Genomic DNA, 16,050 nt, shown 5'->3' with positions numbered 1-16,050 from the left:
CAGGGTAGCGGCCCACTCTCATGCTCTGTGCTTACCGTGTGCCCTAGGAGATGCTTGGAACCACGCACATGATCTTCAGAGGGTGAAGTCCCTCGTGTTCTACACACAGAGATCCTGCTCTAGGGTTCAGAATGACACCTGCGGTTCACTTCTCCCTCTTGGACTAAATGGTTAGGGAAAGTTAAGGCCCTTTTCATTTTTAAAGAACTCTTTTTCAGTTGTATTTATGTTTATCAGTGATACAATTTAATACAGTAAAATGCAGAAAAGAAAGTCATCTTCTTTAGGAAAGTGTTTACCTAGATTTTTCTATTAAGCGGATGGAGTGAAGATTGTGGCTGTCTTGCCCTGCCTGTTTCTCTTCAGGAGATGTGGAAATTTCAAAAAGGAGAAAGCAAGAGAATTCAAGACTGAAATGGTGAAGTCATGTCCACTGACTTTAGCTCTTGCCTAGCTCCTGTACTGGATCCAATGTGACCCCAAGCTGTCCTCCATCTTTCTGGCTTTCCATTCATCTATCCACCATCCATCCATCATCCATCCATTCATCTGCCATCCATCCATCCATCCACCATCCATTCATCCATCCATTGTCCATCCAGCCATCCACTGTCCATCCATCCACCATCCATTCATCCATCCACCATCCATCCATCCATCCATCTGCCATCCATCCATCCACCATCCATCCATCTATCCATCCATCTGCCATCCATCATCCATCCATCCATCCACCATCCATCCACCATCCATCCATCCATCCACCATCCATTCATCCATCCATCGTCCATCCATCCATCCACCATCCATTCATCCATCCATCCATCCACCAACCATTCATCCATCCATCATCCATCCATCATCCATCCATCCATCCATCTGCCATCCATCTACCATCCATCCATCCATCCACCATCCATTCATCCATCCATCGTCCATCCATCCATCCATCAGCCATCCATCCACTATCCATTCATCATCCAGCCATCCATTGTCCTTACCAACTTTCCTAGACCACTATAAGCATTAATGATCTCCTATACTCAAAGGTACTCTGAGTCCTTTGGAAGAAAGAGGTTATAAAAATTAGGGGCATTATAAATAATGTAATTTAAGAAAACAGCTGCTCATAACACAGGGGATTAGGTTCACAGACTCACAGAGGACCTAGTCATTAAGTCTTCAGGTCACTAATGGTCCCTTCTACTGGGACACAATCCAATCTTACTTATTTGAGATATCCAACTATTCTGTGTTAGGGTTCATTTCTTTCTCAAGTATTTTAACATAACTTTCTATCAAAACTCAACTTTCCCAGAAAGTCAATTTTTGCCTTATTGGCAAAATGTATTTACACACATAAGATTTATACCATGAAATATTTCACTTCAGGGCAAAAAGATTCTTTAATGTACAAAAGGGTAAAGACACAATAAGCATGAATCAGCTGTTATTTCAACAAACACACTCCCCCTATGCTACCGCACACAAACAAGCAGCATGTGTTGTATCCACTATCCACATGAGAGAATGAGCATACAGGCGACTCACAGTCACCTACTGGAATTCAGAATTATACCCTAAGAAGGAAAAAGCTCTAAATGAATTGCTTGAAACTGAGAAGCTATAAAATAAATTATAATTCTAGGGTAGTAACTAGGAAGACCAAATTATGAATCCTAGACTGAGAAGGACAGCACATCAGATACTGCATTCATAAGAAGCCCCACAGGTACGAAGCTCTCCACAGTAGGAGTGGGGAGCTCCGGGATCCAGGGAGCTCTGGCAAATTCTCCTCTGTAAGTCGCGCCCTTAAAGATGCCTACCTTCACCTCCTTATTACCTGTGGCCATTAGGTGGTCACAGAGCTATGAGACTGTACATGTCCCATGGGCCATTCCTGCCACACATTTCTGAAGCCACCCTTTGGGAAATGCTTGGCTCCTCACCAGCAAACAGTTTTCCTCCATCTCAGCACTGCATTTTATTCCAAACAGTATGTCTTCACTCAACCAGCTCCAGTTCCTAATAATTTTTTATTGCTTTTTTTAAAAAACCAAAATCTCTAATGAAATGTGTAAGCCATGCTTGGGAAGCACTGAGTAAAGAGTTTTAGAACTAATCTGGAAAAGGCCCTTAAGGACCTGCTGAAAGCCTGGCCATGCTGGGGTTTGTTGGGACAGGAGCTGGTGGTCAGGAAGGTTCTGCAGGAAGGGAAGTAACAGAGAGAGAACAGGAAATGGATCAGGACTCAGGTAGGGAGCAGCAGGGAGACAGCAGGGAAAGGACAGCCACACTGTCTCACGGGTGGCCCAGGGGTTAGTCAGACTTTCCCTGAAGTTCACACCTCCCCACATCCCTCCATCTTCTGCCTTCCAAGGAGTTAGAGAGATGCATCCACCAGGAAGGAAGGAAGAGCTAGGCATGCTGGGAAATCCTAACTGCTACATTTCCTGTTTACTATCTACACACACTGGGTATTCTTGATCCAACTAAACCTTACAACAATCCTCGGAGGTTAGATATGCTGAGCATTAATGTTTCCCCTTTTACAGATGAGTAAGTTGAAGGTCGCAGAATCAACAATGTTGAAACCAAGGTTTAAGTACAGGCAGGTTAAATCCGGTGCACTTGCCGTCAGCTGCTACCATATTGCCTTTGATGCATGGGCACACACACCATCCCAGTGTGCTCTCCTGCTATCAGCAGGACTTGACTGTGAAGGACCAGATATAGCAGTGCTGCAACTTAGATCGGCAATGTCTCACAAGGCTCATGTGTTCAGAGGTGCGCCTTTTGGAAGGTGACTGTTTTATTCAAAATGGCATGTCTTCACCCAACTAGCTCTGGTTCCTCATAGTTTTTGATTGTTTCAAAAAGACTGTAATTAAATGTGCAATTTCCGGGGGTCAGGCGGGTGCTGAACTCACCAGTGAATAATCCACTGATGAGTTTATAGCTGGAAGTCTTAGGAATTGGGGGATGGTAGAAGGGAGGTCACTGGGGTGTGACCCGGAAGCGTGCATCTTCTATCCGCAGCTCTTTCCTTCGAGCTCTGCTTCCTAGCTGCCATGGTGTGAGCAGCTCTCCTGCAGGAGGCCCTTCCACTATGCTGTTTCTGCCTTGGAGGCAGCCGACCATGGACTGAATCCTCTGAGACCATGAGCCAAAATACATCTCTCTTTTAAGTTGCAGATTTCAGATGTTTTTTTCCCAAGGATGGGAAACACACTAACATAATTAGCAATCTCAATGTTTTTCTGTGTCATTATTTACTTCTCCTGCATAATAGTCAAATCAATTTTTACAATTAGAAAGAAGACTCTGCAGTTGTATTTCCAAAAGCTCTTGGAGGATGAAGATTTGCTGACAGTGAGGATATTAAAAATATGTAACACAAACTCTCAAATACTACCTTAACTATTAAGGAGAAACTGCAATCTTTATAGAGGGAAATTTGATAACACATAATGAAAATGTCTTTTCTATATATACATGTTTGAAGCAAGAATTCTTCGAATATAATTAAAGATGTTTGCAAAGGGAGAAAAAGAGGATGTTCACCACGCTAGTCCATATGATAAACAAACAGAAACACGTCAGGTGTTCAGTAACAGAGGTGCTACTGCATAAATTAGAGTAACCCATATAATAGAAAGCTACCCCAACACAAAGTGTGGGTTCATTTCTTTCAGTACAAGATTTTCTGCATAGCTCTGTTAATTTTTAAAAATAATCATTAAACAAAGGTCCTTTGAAGTTGAGGATGTTCTGCTGTTGAGTATACTCAAAGTAGAAATGAAGGTAGAAAATTTTCTAAACTGTTGCACAACACACAGTGATTACTGTGGAGATAGGGTTACAAAGGAATATGTATATTTTCTGCTTTGCACCAGTCACATATTTGAATTTTTATGATATATGTGTGAGTACAATGAAAGCATTTGAAGGGGAGTTTCTTAGTTGTATTTATTAATGTGGAAAATTGTTCCCAATGTACTGTTAAGGTGAAAAAAGCCTACAAAAGAGAACTACTGGTTTTGGTAAAAGATATTTGTGTGTGTTTATCAACTGAAAACATCAATAAGGACTCACACTAAAGTGTTCATCTCTGTCCATGGGTAATTTTGTTTTCTTTTCACGTATGCCTTTTTTCTAAGTTATCAGGAATGCACATGTATAATACATGCATATTATAAGAATAAAGTAAACTGCTCAGGCTCTGAAGGCTTTTCCTAAAGACCAACTCTAAATCTTTAGGCCAAAAGCGAGTTCACTGGAAGGAACAGTCATTGGAAAGGGAAAAATTGATTTTTATGTTTACAATCTGGGCTGCTGGTCACAGTCACACTTGATTACAACCATGCCTAATGCACTGCTCCTAAACATACCGATAACTTTCTTCTTGAGATTTCCCTTGGAAGCATTTTCATTTTGCCTCTAGGCCTGGAGAAACTGAAGCTCAAGCCACTAACTGACCATCCAGACCAAAGAAAAGCCATAATCAAAAGTTCATGGCTCTGGTGTTGTGTTCAAAGGGATTTCTGACCCATTAGATGGTTATGTGTAAACTTCCAGCTGAAAGGATGGACCACCCAAGAACTCTGGCTTTGTAATTATAATATGGGAAAGTACAGAGCAGCAACAGTCCCTTCCCAAGTACTTCCACAAGGTGTGCAGGAATCACTATCAACAGCCAACTGCATGTTACAAATTGTTTGAGGATAAACAGGAAAGAGAAGAGAAATGGGAAGAGAGCGGGAGGGGAAGGGAAGAGGGAGGGAGGGAAAGGGGGAGAGGGAGGGGGAGGGGGGAGGGAATGGCAGGCACTACACATGTAGTATTATGTAAAGTCAGGCCCAAGGAGCAAGAAGGAAGATAAAGTTGTGCATCTTCATGTTCATTCACTCACGCAGAGGCTCAATAAATACTTCACACATGGGCCGTAGGGAAGTGGTGTCTTCGGAAGCTGGAAGGAAGAAAATGCAAAAGCAATCAAAGGCGACCTCTGAGAGTCTCAGGGCAGCATGCACCGCACGGACACGGTGATGGAGATTAAGGCCACCAGCACTGCTCTGACCACGAGGACAGAAGAGAAGAAGTCACTGAACAGCCAAGAACATCGGAGAGGAATCGGAGGAGGGCAGAGCAGGGGAATATTGCACATGGCGCGATGCCTGCCGGGAAAGTGGTACCGGGAGCCACTGACACTCAGAATTTAGGAAGAAGCACTAAAACGAATCGCATTTTAACCAACAGGTACTTTACAGTTAACAAGTTTATTTTCAAGCCAAGTCTGAGACTGGGGTGCACTTGGGCCAGGACAGAAAAGGAGCCTGTTCTAAGGCCGGGTGCCGGGGTCTCGTTCAGACCCAAAGCCTCGCTGGCACACACCTGCAGCATCTTCGAGCTCAAATGTTAAGTTCACAGTAGCGCCCAACTACCACTCTAAAAGAGAACCGAGGAGGGTTACGTGTGCTTCTTCCCTGCAATTCTGCAGTCCTGGCCGCAGAGGGCTCTTGTCTCTTGCATCCTGAGTTGCCTCTGGCTGTGTGGTTTTAAGTGGGTGGAGCTCAGGGGCTCCTTCCTCTTCAGTAAGGAAGAAGCTGGTAGCCCTGCTTCACGGACTACTGAGAGGACGAAAGGACGCACGAAACGAGGCAGTCGGGATCCCACCACCCAGACAATGTGCCTCAGTCCCCCCAAACCCCACTCCGTCCAAGTTCCAGTCTCAGATGGGCCACTCATTTGTCCTCTCGTGCCTCAGTTTCCACTTCTATCAAATCAGGACGTGGGGCTCGATGACCTCCAAAGCCCTTCCTGCCCAATCCTGAGTCTGCCCAGTCAGTGCCGCCGTTAGAAGTTCTGTATCCGGTCTCCCCTCCCTATCCTGAACTGCCCTTTGCCTCTGCGTCTACACCACTGCTGCTATCTCCCGCTACACCACAGCTGAGAGCGGTGATGGGTCAAGAGTCCTGGAAGGCTGGGACAAGGCTTCCAGGAGACCCCATCCCTGCTCAGGACAGCCGTGGGGCCGGGTTGGGATGACACACTCAGGGGCGTGAGCAACTCACCAGAGCCTGCAGATTCCAGGCAGGGCCCGAGCTGCCCCACAGCAGCCGACCCACCTTGCCCTCCTCGAACTGGGCCTGCTGCTCTCACACAATGCCCAGAATTAACCACCTCGTCCGTCAGCCGCCAGGTGACATGCACAGATCACCGGGACCCTTGTCTCTGTGCGCACCGGGACTCGCGGTGGGACCCCTGGGCTCTGCAGTCAGGTTGAGGCCACCAGGGCTGAGACACACCTCTCAAAGAGTTGTGCAGTTAGCAGATGGCCGTGTAGCCACGCAGCAGCCAGAAGCCATGAGATTTCCTTAGTTGAAGCCTAAAATCTGCAAGATGCACAGGACCCCCAAACGCACCCCTAATATCACAGAATAACCAAGGCAAAGGGCTCACGCTGGGAGGCAGACTCCCAGGGACTGGTCGAGCAGGCATGCTGAGTAAGGGGGTGACTTAGCTCTTCTGAGCTTCAAGGCTGCTGGGCAACCTGGGGACACCCCTCAGCAGAGCTGCACTCCTCGTCTGTAAAATGGGCACGGCAGGAGCCATCTGGGGACACGTAGGGGTGAACAGCCTGCCTGCCTGAGGGAGGGACAGCTGGACCCAGGGGGAGGGCCCAGCCTGGGGACATCTGGTGCCTTTCCACCAGCGCAGTCCGCACCAGAAGTTCAAGATGAGAATCAGCCCAAGGTCCGTGAGGCCTTCCGGACCTGTGTGACCTGCACCAGTGAGTTGAACGCTGCCTCAGTGTCGCAGTCACCCTCTTTGTTGCTAAGACACAACACCTGACACCCGCAAATTAAAAGAAGAGGTTTACGTTGGCTCGAGTTTTAGTCACAGCTGTTGGCTTCCAGGCCAAAGCAGGCGCAGGAGCCTGGTGTTCAGGAAGCCGGGAGCATCAGGGAGGAGCCAGACGGGAGATGCACCCAGGCCACTCGGCCAGGGACCCCTCTTCCCACCAGGCCCCCTCCTGGCAGCAAATCAGTGCTAAGCCCTAGAGCACAGCAGGTGGGGGGACATCTGGATATAAACGGTGACCAGCCCTATCGTGGGGAGACCCCGATCCCACGCTGCCAGGGCACCTGGTGGCTACCCTGGGCGCCAGAGGCTCCTGACTGCACCAGAGCCCACCATAGTCACCCACCACCCCTCACCCTCTGGGCCCATGAGGTTGCAGGGGCAACAGCGAGCTATTCTCAGCCGCTATGCTGCCCACACCCCAAGGGCTCTCTCTGGTCTCATTCTGCACCCCATGCTGAGACCGCTCCCTCCTGCCTCACAAGATCAGAGGGGAAGGGGAACAGGAGGAAGGGACCCTGCAGTGGGCCCTTGCATGTTAATTCCTGATCCCTTTAGTCCTTAGATACTGCACATGTCCATTCACGGAGTACTTCCCCTCACAAAAGTCTCCCAGTGTTCACCTCTACCTGCTGAGCAATTCTTCTGACCTCTTCTCGTGTTCACCCTTTAAATATCCATGGCTGGCTCGCTCACTGCAGTCCCTATTCCGTTATTAATGGCCCACAAAAGCTTGCCAGTGCCAATCATGATTCATCTGATTAATCAATCCTTCCTTCTGCAGAGTGACATCCAGGAGGAAGAGCTTATCCCGGGGCCTCGCCTGTCCTGGATTCCTGGCCCCTCCCCGGTGCCGTTCCCAGCTAAGAAGGCAACATCCGACAGCAGCTCGACCGAACCTGTGCCCGGACCACTCTCCATCCGCTGGTTGTGACTGTGAAGATGCTCCCCAATGATCTTAACTGCAAAGAGCTCTCAGATGGCGCCTGTACTTGACAGCAAACTTTAGAGAGGCAGAGAAACAGAAGTGAGAAGGTCCAGAGTACAGACCAACTCTGTCAGGATGAGAAGCAAAAGTCAGTTTTCTGCATCTCTGCCACCTGTGCAGGCTAGAGAATATTTACAGCATCTAGCTGTGTAAGTGGGACTGAGTATCTACTCAAAGAGCACAACACGGAACAGCTCGGACACCCGGTGGCCTCGGAAGCCTGGCACGCCGACACCAGCAGGGCCATAAAGAAAGCCATGGCCCTTCTCCTCAAGGGGTCGCCCTGGTGCCGCCCGCTCAGAAACAGCCCAACGGAACCACAGAGCCGCACACGAAAATCCACACTCCAGTGCTAGCCGCCAACAGAAACACTGACACCGGTGTACACGCTCATCTTAGAAATATGTCTTGCTAAATACAGGAATGACCAAAAACACAAATGGCATACTGCTAGTAAGAAGGAGAAATGTGGAAGTTAGGCAAAAACACCTAAAGTCTCACCAATACTATTAAATGAAGAGAGCACAGTAAAAACCCTGCTGCCAGCCTTCTGTGAGCTGGACAGATGTGCAGGGCCCCATGAAAAATCAAGACAGTTATTAGGCTTATTGTTTATTTTTAAAATATTCTACCCGATGTAATGAATATCAATTTTCCATTAACAAGTTCATTTTATCATTTACTCCATAATTTAAAACTTTCTCAAACCCTGCTACAGTTCAATGGAAAACAAAATTTTAAAGTTTCTGCCTGAGTCTCCTGAGTAATTTTTATTGTCTACCACAATATTTATTGCATTTTTCTCCCAGAGCATTTTCTTCTCTTTACTGCATAATCCTTCAGTGTCTTTACAGATTCTGAGCTCTCAGAATGCTTGCACTTCTTTCCTTTCCCTAAGAGAGGAGGATTCTTTAAAAAGATCTGTCTTTTCTCTTTCTTTCTTTTTTTAATGTGCTGCTGGGGGCGGAAGCTGGCACTTCCGCACTGAGCCGCCCCACCCCAGGACTGCTTCCACAGCAAGCGTAGCGAACCCAGGACTGCGTGGCAGGGCTAACACTGCCAAAGGCCTGTGCCAAAACCCAGTATTTTATGGGACCCCCAAACCGTGGGCTCTTCTCAAACATGCAGGGCATTTCACATTGCAGATTCCCAGAGTCTTTCAGCAGGACATCTGATCTTCTCAGGGCGTCTTAAAATTTCTTCTGGGACCCTTCCAAATCCTCTGCCAAGCCTCCCTGTGCTGTAAGAACCCCCTTCCTATAATGACCCTGACACCCTCTTCCATTCCTCAGAAATGCTCTCTTAGGACTAGGTTATCTGTACTCCTTTGATCATAATATCTCGGAAAGACTGCAGAGCCAATAAACTAAAAATATGATTCCGGGTCTCGTGTGTGCCCATGCACACCCTCATTAAAGCACACGCCGTGCACCTCGATTGCTTTCAAAGGTTCCAGTCCCTCTGGCCCAGTGCCACCAAGGCCAGGCACTGAAAGGATGCACAGTAAAATTAAATATCTGAAAATTCATCTTTAATTAACAGAATTGGATTAAAGCTAGACAGCGCTGCATATCATACGAGAAATGGCTGAGCTGGCTTCCGAGGGCTTTAATTCAATGAGGACGCAGTGAGTGACACTCGGACGGGAAAGGTTAATTGGGGTGGCCAGAACGGAATCATTCCTTACCTAACCAGTCATTAAACTTCTTAACCTCTGAGGGCAGTCCCAGCTCGGTGAAATCGCCCGTGTGGAGGAGGATGTCCCCGTAAGGCATCTGGAGAGCATCTGTTCTGGAGTGTGTGTCTGAGATGCAGACAAATCGCGTGTGGCCAGCTGGTTTTGGAGTGTCATATGGGATGGGGTCGACCCTGAAGTAGACACAACAGATCCCACAACAGTTAAACACATCAGAACCCTGGCAATTGTCATCGCACACACATATTGACCATGAGCCGTGCACACACCCAAACCAAATGGGGCAGAGGCAGGAGGGCCCTTTGGAACAAGGGACATGGTGGGGCATGGGACGGGACAGCATTCCTCGGCCACAACCCCACTGGGCAAATTCAAAAAGCCTTACTTACCTGGCAGGAAAATGAAAAGAAATTAACATCTTACATGCAGAGTCAGAAATAACCCAGGACACTGGTAAGCGTGATTGGGTGGAGTTTAGGGTTACTGAACCCAACTCAGGAAGCAAAATCACACTATTTCTCTCTCATCGTGCTTCAGCTGATCCCAGGACTCAGTGGGAAATGGACAACTTGTGTATTCCCTCTTAAACATGCATAATTTAAGCAATGAACTCATTTCCAGAGCGCCGTCCACACACGCTCTGCCCACCGAGGTGTGCAGGCAGCGCTCCCACTGCACTCCCGCTCTACCACCATTCAGACCCGCAGCTTGTCTTTGCTGAGAGACTCACAAACCAAATGCTGAGGAGGCAAAGTGACACCAAACAGCAGAGTTCTTAAGAAAGGAAACCGGATGCTAAGAGACCTTCACCATCTTTACCACCATGAATTATCTGCAGTCCTGGTTTCACCTCAGGTGGTTGGAAATGCTCCGGTGCTCAGGGCAAAGACTCTACTGAGTGAACACAGAGGCCCTGCTAATGTGTATGTGTAGATCTACGTGCATTAATACATGTATGGTTTCAGAGACCTAAGCACTGTGAAATTACACTAGGGCGTAAGAATCAAAAGGCAAAGTGATCAACCCGAAGCAAAGAAAATGAAACAGAACATTCTCATTTAATTGACTGACTGTAACAAAGTGTGCTAAATAAACCTGGGAAAGAAATGCAAATCTGACTCCTGGAGCATACAGTTTAAATTATTTAAGAGGTCTGCAGCAGAGTTAAGGATGCTTTAACTATATTAACTCTCCACTGACAGCTTCCTTTAATTTCTCTGTAGGAATGCGTGCTTAGTTTTAGATTATGGGTGAAAAGAAGCAGTTATAAATGCAAAGAGAAGGTCACAAGAGAAGCAAATATACAATGCAAAGATTAGAGTGTAAGACATTAAATAAAGAACTGTATTTCACATCACAACCCCACACATGAGAATCAGCATGCAGCTGGCAACAGCCAAGTATCTGCACAGACTCCAATTCCTATATAGGTTTTGTTTAATTTTTTTCTCCCTCCCCTCCTTTGTTTTCTTTTTAAGAAAAAATCTGTTTTAAGAATGGCAGTGTCAGTGAGAAAACAGATGCCAGGGTGTGACTTGGACAGCCTCAAATTTCTTTAATGAAGAGTCTTTTCCTGTATCTCTGTAAGAAAGGAAGCAAAGCAAGGCAGGGAAAGAAGAAAGGAGAGCAAGCAGGCAGGAAAAAGGCGAGGAGGAAAGGAGGAAGGAGCCACGAAGCACACAGGGCAGTGGCTCTGCCTGGAGCCCTAACAGGGAAGTTTAACTTCTGCAGCAAACAGGAATGGGGCTTCCCGGGAGAGGCTGTAACAATATGCTGTTACTGTGAAGAAAGCGTAGATAAACCGAGACCCCTTCAGTGACCTGAGAGCCTCCCTGGCTGGATTCGGTGTCAGGTGCTTAAATATAAAAACCCTTAGTGCTCCTGTCCATCTCTGAGACTCAGTACGACCAACGGCACCTGGGTGCCCAAAGGAGATCTCCCACAGCAGGAGAGACTGCTCCCTGCAGCTGCTACTGTGCCCTGGACGAGTGACCCGGTGCGTGCCTACCCCAAAAGTCAAGATATTCACCGTCGTAGGCTTCTCTGCATTCCTGCTTCACTCACCAATGTTCGATTGGAAATTTAACACATCCACCACTGAGCCACTAAAGCTGTGAATCAACACTGTCTCCTCTGTGAGTGTGTGTTTCTAGCTTTCACGCTAGCAGTAAATGTAAACCAAGCCATCACCTTTATGTTCTGTAATTCAGCTAAGTCTCGGCACAATTATTGCATCAAAATCTTGGGGTCCACCCCAGTTTATCAGAGAGACCTCATAGACATCATTTCGAATGCCTGAAGCAGAAAATAGCAAAGATATCAACCAATCACCGTAAACAGGCACTCATTCTGCCAGCTACCCCCACCAGAGCAGCCAATCAACACACGACACAGAACTCACCCCCAACTCGGCTCCAGGTCCGGCCAAAAACCTTCCAAGACTGTGGGCAACACCAGTCTTTCCATCACTTCCACCTACTTCCCACCCTCAGAGAAACATGCAAACATCCGGCAGAGTACACAACTCAGTAGAGTCCATGCAACATAAAAGCAGAGAGAAGGGAGGATAGAAAACCGGAAGCGTTTGTCAGCTCTGAGCGGAAATGAGAGGAGGGGTCCCAAGCAGACAGCAGGACCAGCGAGAGGACAGAATGCACCATGACTCCAGCAGCACCGAAGTGTTGGTGTGGATCCAGAGTCTGAAGTCATCTGGGGTTGGGGAGGGCAGGTTGGGGCAGGGAACAGGGGAGAAGGGAGCAAGAAAATGCAAATCCAAAGCGGCACGGGGCCCCTGACCCCGACAACGTACAAAGCAAGATGGCTTGTGAAGACAGCACAGGGGAGCATGCAGGACAAAGTGACATCCTCCCAGGACCACAAGGAGCAAGACCCTCAGAGGCGAAAATCAGAAGGTGCAGGGAGACAGTTCCAGCCCAGACACCCTAGGGAAACCAGCTGTCCCAAACTGGGCACTTGATAAACAGTTTGGAAAGACCAGAGAGCTAGGGTATGGGGATGGAGACCCCGCCTGCTCCCAGAGGAGCACCCTGTACACCCCTCTTCTTCCTCCTCAGTTTGCGATCGCACTGACCACGCAGACCACGGACATCCCCCACAGCGCTGCGTCAGACACTGTCCTACGCCCCAGAGCCACACTCAACACCACAGGACAGGAGCACACGTGATGGGGTGCACCCAGGCACAGCAAGCGACATGGGGACATGAGAAGGAAACATGGCAGCACAAGACTCAGGGAGAACAAGAGCCTGTGGGCACCTGGGTCAGCGTGGTGAACAGTGATGGTGCGGACTGCCCCTCCCTGCCGCTGACACAGACTTCCCTCCACGGCGCCAGAGGAAGGGGCCCACGCCGTTCCCTGTCCCCAGCAGCCCACTCTGGGCTCCGCTCCGACCGCTCTGCTTGCTCGAAGTTCCTGTCCCGGCTTCTGCACCTCCAAAACCCAAGCCTGGACCAAAGCCTCACACTGGAGCCCGAACCGTGGGGCAGCAATGTGGCCGAGTCCCAGGCTCCGGAAAAGCCCTTCCTCCCGCTGAGCCTCACGTTTTCTGTAAAACAGGAACAGTAACGCCCACGCTACTGTGAGGATGAAACCTGTCCCTCAGAGCCCTCCACACACCACATGAGCTGAACACAGGCCAATGCGAGGGTGAAGTGCGTTTGACTGTGGAGCAGAGGGCTCTGGCTCACTCGCCACTGATGAACTGTGACATCGAGCAAGTGCTTAACCCCTGTGCCTCGGCTCCCTCGTCGGGAAAGTGGACAGGAAAATAGTGCTTCTCTCCTAAGACTGTTGCGGAGATAAAAAAGGACAATATGCTCAAAGAATTTAAGACAGTGTGACTATCTTTTCTCACTATTAGCTAAGAGAATCTTTACTACTATCAGAGGTGGTCATAGCGGGGGATGTGTCTCAGCGGTACAGCCATAGCCAGCAGGCTGAAAACCCAGTCTGTGGGGAAAAGCAGTAGTGGTATCACTCGGGGACTCCGTGAAAATTAGAGGAGAGGAGATCGCACAGCTACCACACAGCACAGCACTAAGCACACAATCCAGTCTATCAATACCTCTGTCCTGCCCGTCACCCACCTGGAGCCTCGTTCTGCACTCTGAAATAGCAAGAGGAGCAATCTAGTCCCCGTTTCCGTGACAGCTCTCCCAGTATCTGAGAACAAAGTGCGATCCCCTGCAGTCCTGTCTACTCCTACTCCAGCCGCGCAGTCAGTGCACTCACTCTTTCCTTGTGGGAGACAGCATCGGGGCCCTCAGAATCCTGTGCTTTCCTCCGAGATGCAAGTCCACTGGCCTCTCCGTTCGCAGGTCAGAATCCACGGTCAGTGCGAGTTCTTGGACCAATGAACCATGCATCGGAGACAAATGCTAATCCAGGCCACCATTGCCCTGAGGAGGCCCGAGCGTCTTAGAATTATTTTCCAGTTAACTCTCTGAGTTTCATGCCATGCTACAAATCCTGTTCTTGAAGCTTTATCACCCAATGCATGTGTATCTCATGGCATATGCAAGTAAATAAGCCATTCGCGTTTGTTCAGTCTTGACACGCTGGTGTTTTTCTATCAATAAAGTGTATGACAATATTACTACTTGTGGAGTCCTCTTTGGCCCTACCCGTTATTACTTCCAGTAACAAATTCACACAGAGTTGCAGAGCTCAAGGATAGATCTTCAGTTAGGCTGTTATCGCGTGGCTTGCTGTGACAGAGACTCACCTTTAAACCACACGCTCAGTAGACTGTTGTGTGCACAATAGGCCTACGATTCAGCACTGCTCACAGAGCGTTCTAACGGGATTTCAGTGTGTGTGGTATCTCCCATCCCACCTCCATAGCCTGATGTTTGTTTGTGCATTACACTGACTTTGTAAGTCTTCCAATGTGACATTAAAGCTTTCGTTTTTATCCAGAAAATATAGACAGCATGAAAGCTAAAATTATTTTGTGATGCTAAACCACCCAACCCAAAAATACTGTTTGATCAATGCAAATGTAAAAACTGCAGACACAATCAATCAATAAGTAAAATCCCAGCTGAGATGAACAGAATCACAGGATTCTTCCATGGGGATCTGAGGTTCACCCCTCTGAGGATCACCTGCCCGATGGCTGCCTCACTCACCTGCACTATTGTTTAATGCTCTGTTAAGTGTCCTATAATTTCCACACAATTGTTTTTTAGTTTTCACCTGATCAACATCATCAGTGAAGTCATAAATCAGGCCACTTGTTTCACTTTTCAGCTACATATTAAAATAAACATTAAGTACTAACATCTTTGTTAGGGTTGCCCGTTCTGAAGCATCTTTCCCAACACCAATGGCACATATTCCATGCTTCAGAAAACAGCGATCAGGTTTAACACAACTCCCTTTACCAGAGGGAACTGGAGCCAGAACTGACCTCAAGTCTCCGAACTTCCAATTCATTCCTCTCCCCACCCACTTAACTTCAGAACCTAAATTATACCAGCTCTGAGAGGATAAAAATGATTTCAACAATTACAAAATGCCAGCAAACCAACCCCCTACACTCGGGTAGCCACTGACATCTAAAGGGATTACTCAAAGTTGCCAGAGTTCACTGTCACAATATTCGAGTTTTAGCTCTCCCTAGAGTGAGGCCCTTTCTCGTGTGTTATCCAGTCAATGGAGTCTCCTGAAATCTGCATATTGCAATTTACCTAGGGAATCAGCAACAGAAAAGTTCGACTTCTAAAACAGCATGAAGACGTAAGTATTCCTCTTTCTTAGCGATGTTAAGTCACAAGTATAAATTTTGTTTCCAAATCCAGGTCTCTAACGGGGGACACTGCTAGCTCGGAAGTCTTCTAAAGAGTCCAAGACTGCACAAGGGCTTTGTTCTCCTTCTCCGTGAGTTTAGCTCAGCCATGTGGCCCTGGGCTCCTCACACCCCTTCTTCTAGGCTTTGGTCCCCAAAGATGAAGCGCATTGTGACCAGTGACCCCCAGGCTCCGCACAGCCACGCGCACTGTGCCAGACTGGGAAGTGACTCGGTCTCTGAAGTCTCTTAAAACATGTTCTCTCCCTTTGAAATTTCATGTTCTACTCTGTCGAGCAATGCAAAGGTAAATGCAGCCCGGGTCCTTCCACGCATAATCAGAATTATCGAGACACTGTATAGAGAGAAGGACTGCAATTGTGGTCTAGAGACAGCTCTGAGGTTTATCTAACGCCAAGGAGAAACAAAGCATCCAGAACTGCAGAAACCACCCAAAACCACGATGAAAGGACATGTGACTTCCCTGAGGCGCTTCTGAAATAGGACTCTCTTCATTTTCCTAAACTACGAGCGGATGGAACTGTCCTGGGCTGGCCAGCGTGCCCCGGATGGCTGCAGTGCCGAAAGGGTGAGCCCATGTGTAAACACACACACACATCTGTGCCAGGCCACAGCTTCCCTGAAACGCTGAACTGCTGTATCAACTCTGCTCTGTCGCCAACTATTATAGC

At 48.0% G+C, this 16,050-nt stretch overlaps 1 protein-coding gene across 10 annotated transcripts in view; it reads right to left on the bottom strand.

The window, feature by feature from the left end:
* Window positions 1–16,050, bottom strand: part of Mpped2 (metallophosphoesterase domain containing 2) — a 149,255-nt gene that overhangs the window by 95,799 nt on the left and 37,406 nt on the right. For 7 of the 10 annotated variants that reach the window (XM_087211500.1, XM_087211501.1, XM_087211502.1 and 4 more), the window contains exon 3: window positions 9,540–9,721. The exons of 2 other annotated variants lie outside the window; for them this stretch is intronic. In XM_087211500.1, coding sequence (XP_087067626.1) covers window positions 9,540–9,721 — 182 coding nt within the window. Of the gene's footprint in view, window positions 1–9,539; window positions 9,722–16,050 lie in introns of those variants that run through there. One more of the 10 variants, XM_087211505.1, reaches the window with a different exon arrangement.

This window comes from Heterocephalus glaber, unplaced genomic scaffold, assembly GCF_053883595.1.
Source record: "Heterocephalus glaber isolate CG9 unplaced genomic scaffold, H.glaber_assembly_v1.0 deba00001428, whole genome shotgun sequence".
Lineage (NCBI taxonomy): Eukaryota > Metazoa > Chordata > Mammalia > Rodentia > Bathyergidae > Heterocephalus > Heterocephalus glaber.
This window is presented reverse-complemented; position numbering and strand designations above follow the sequence as displayed.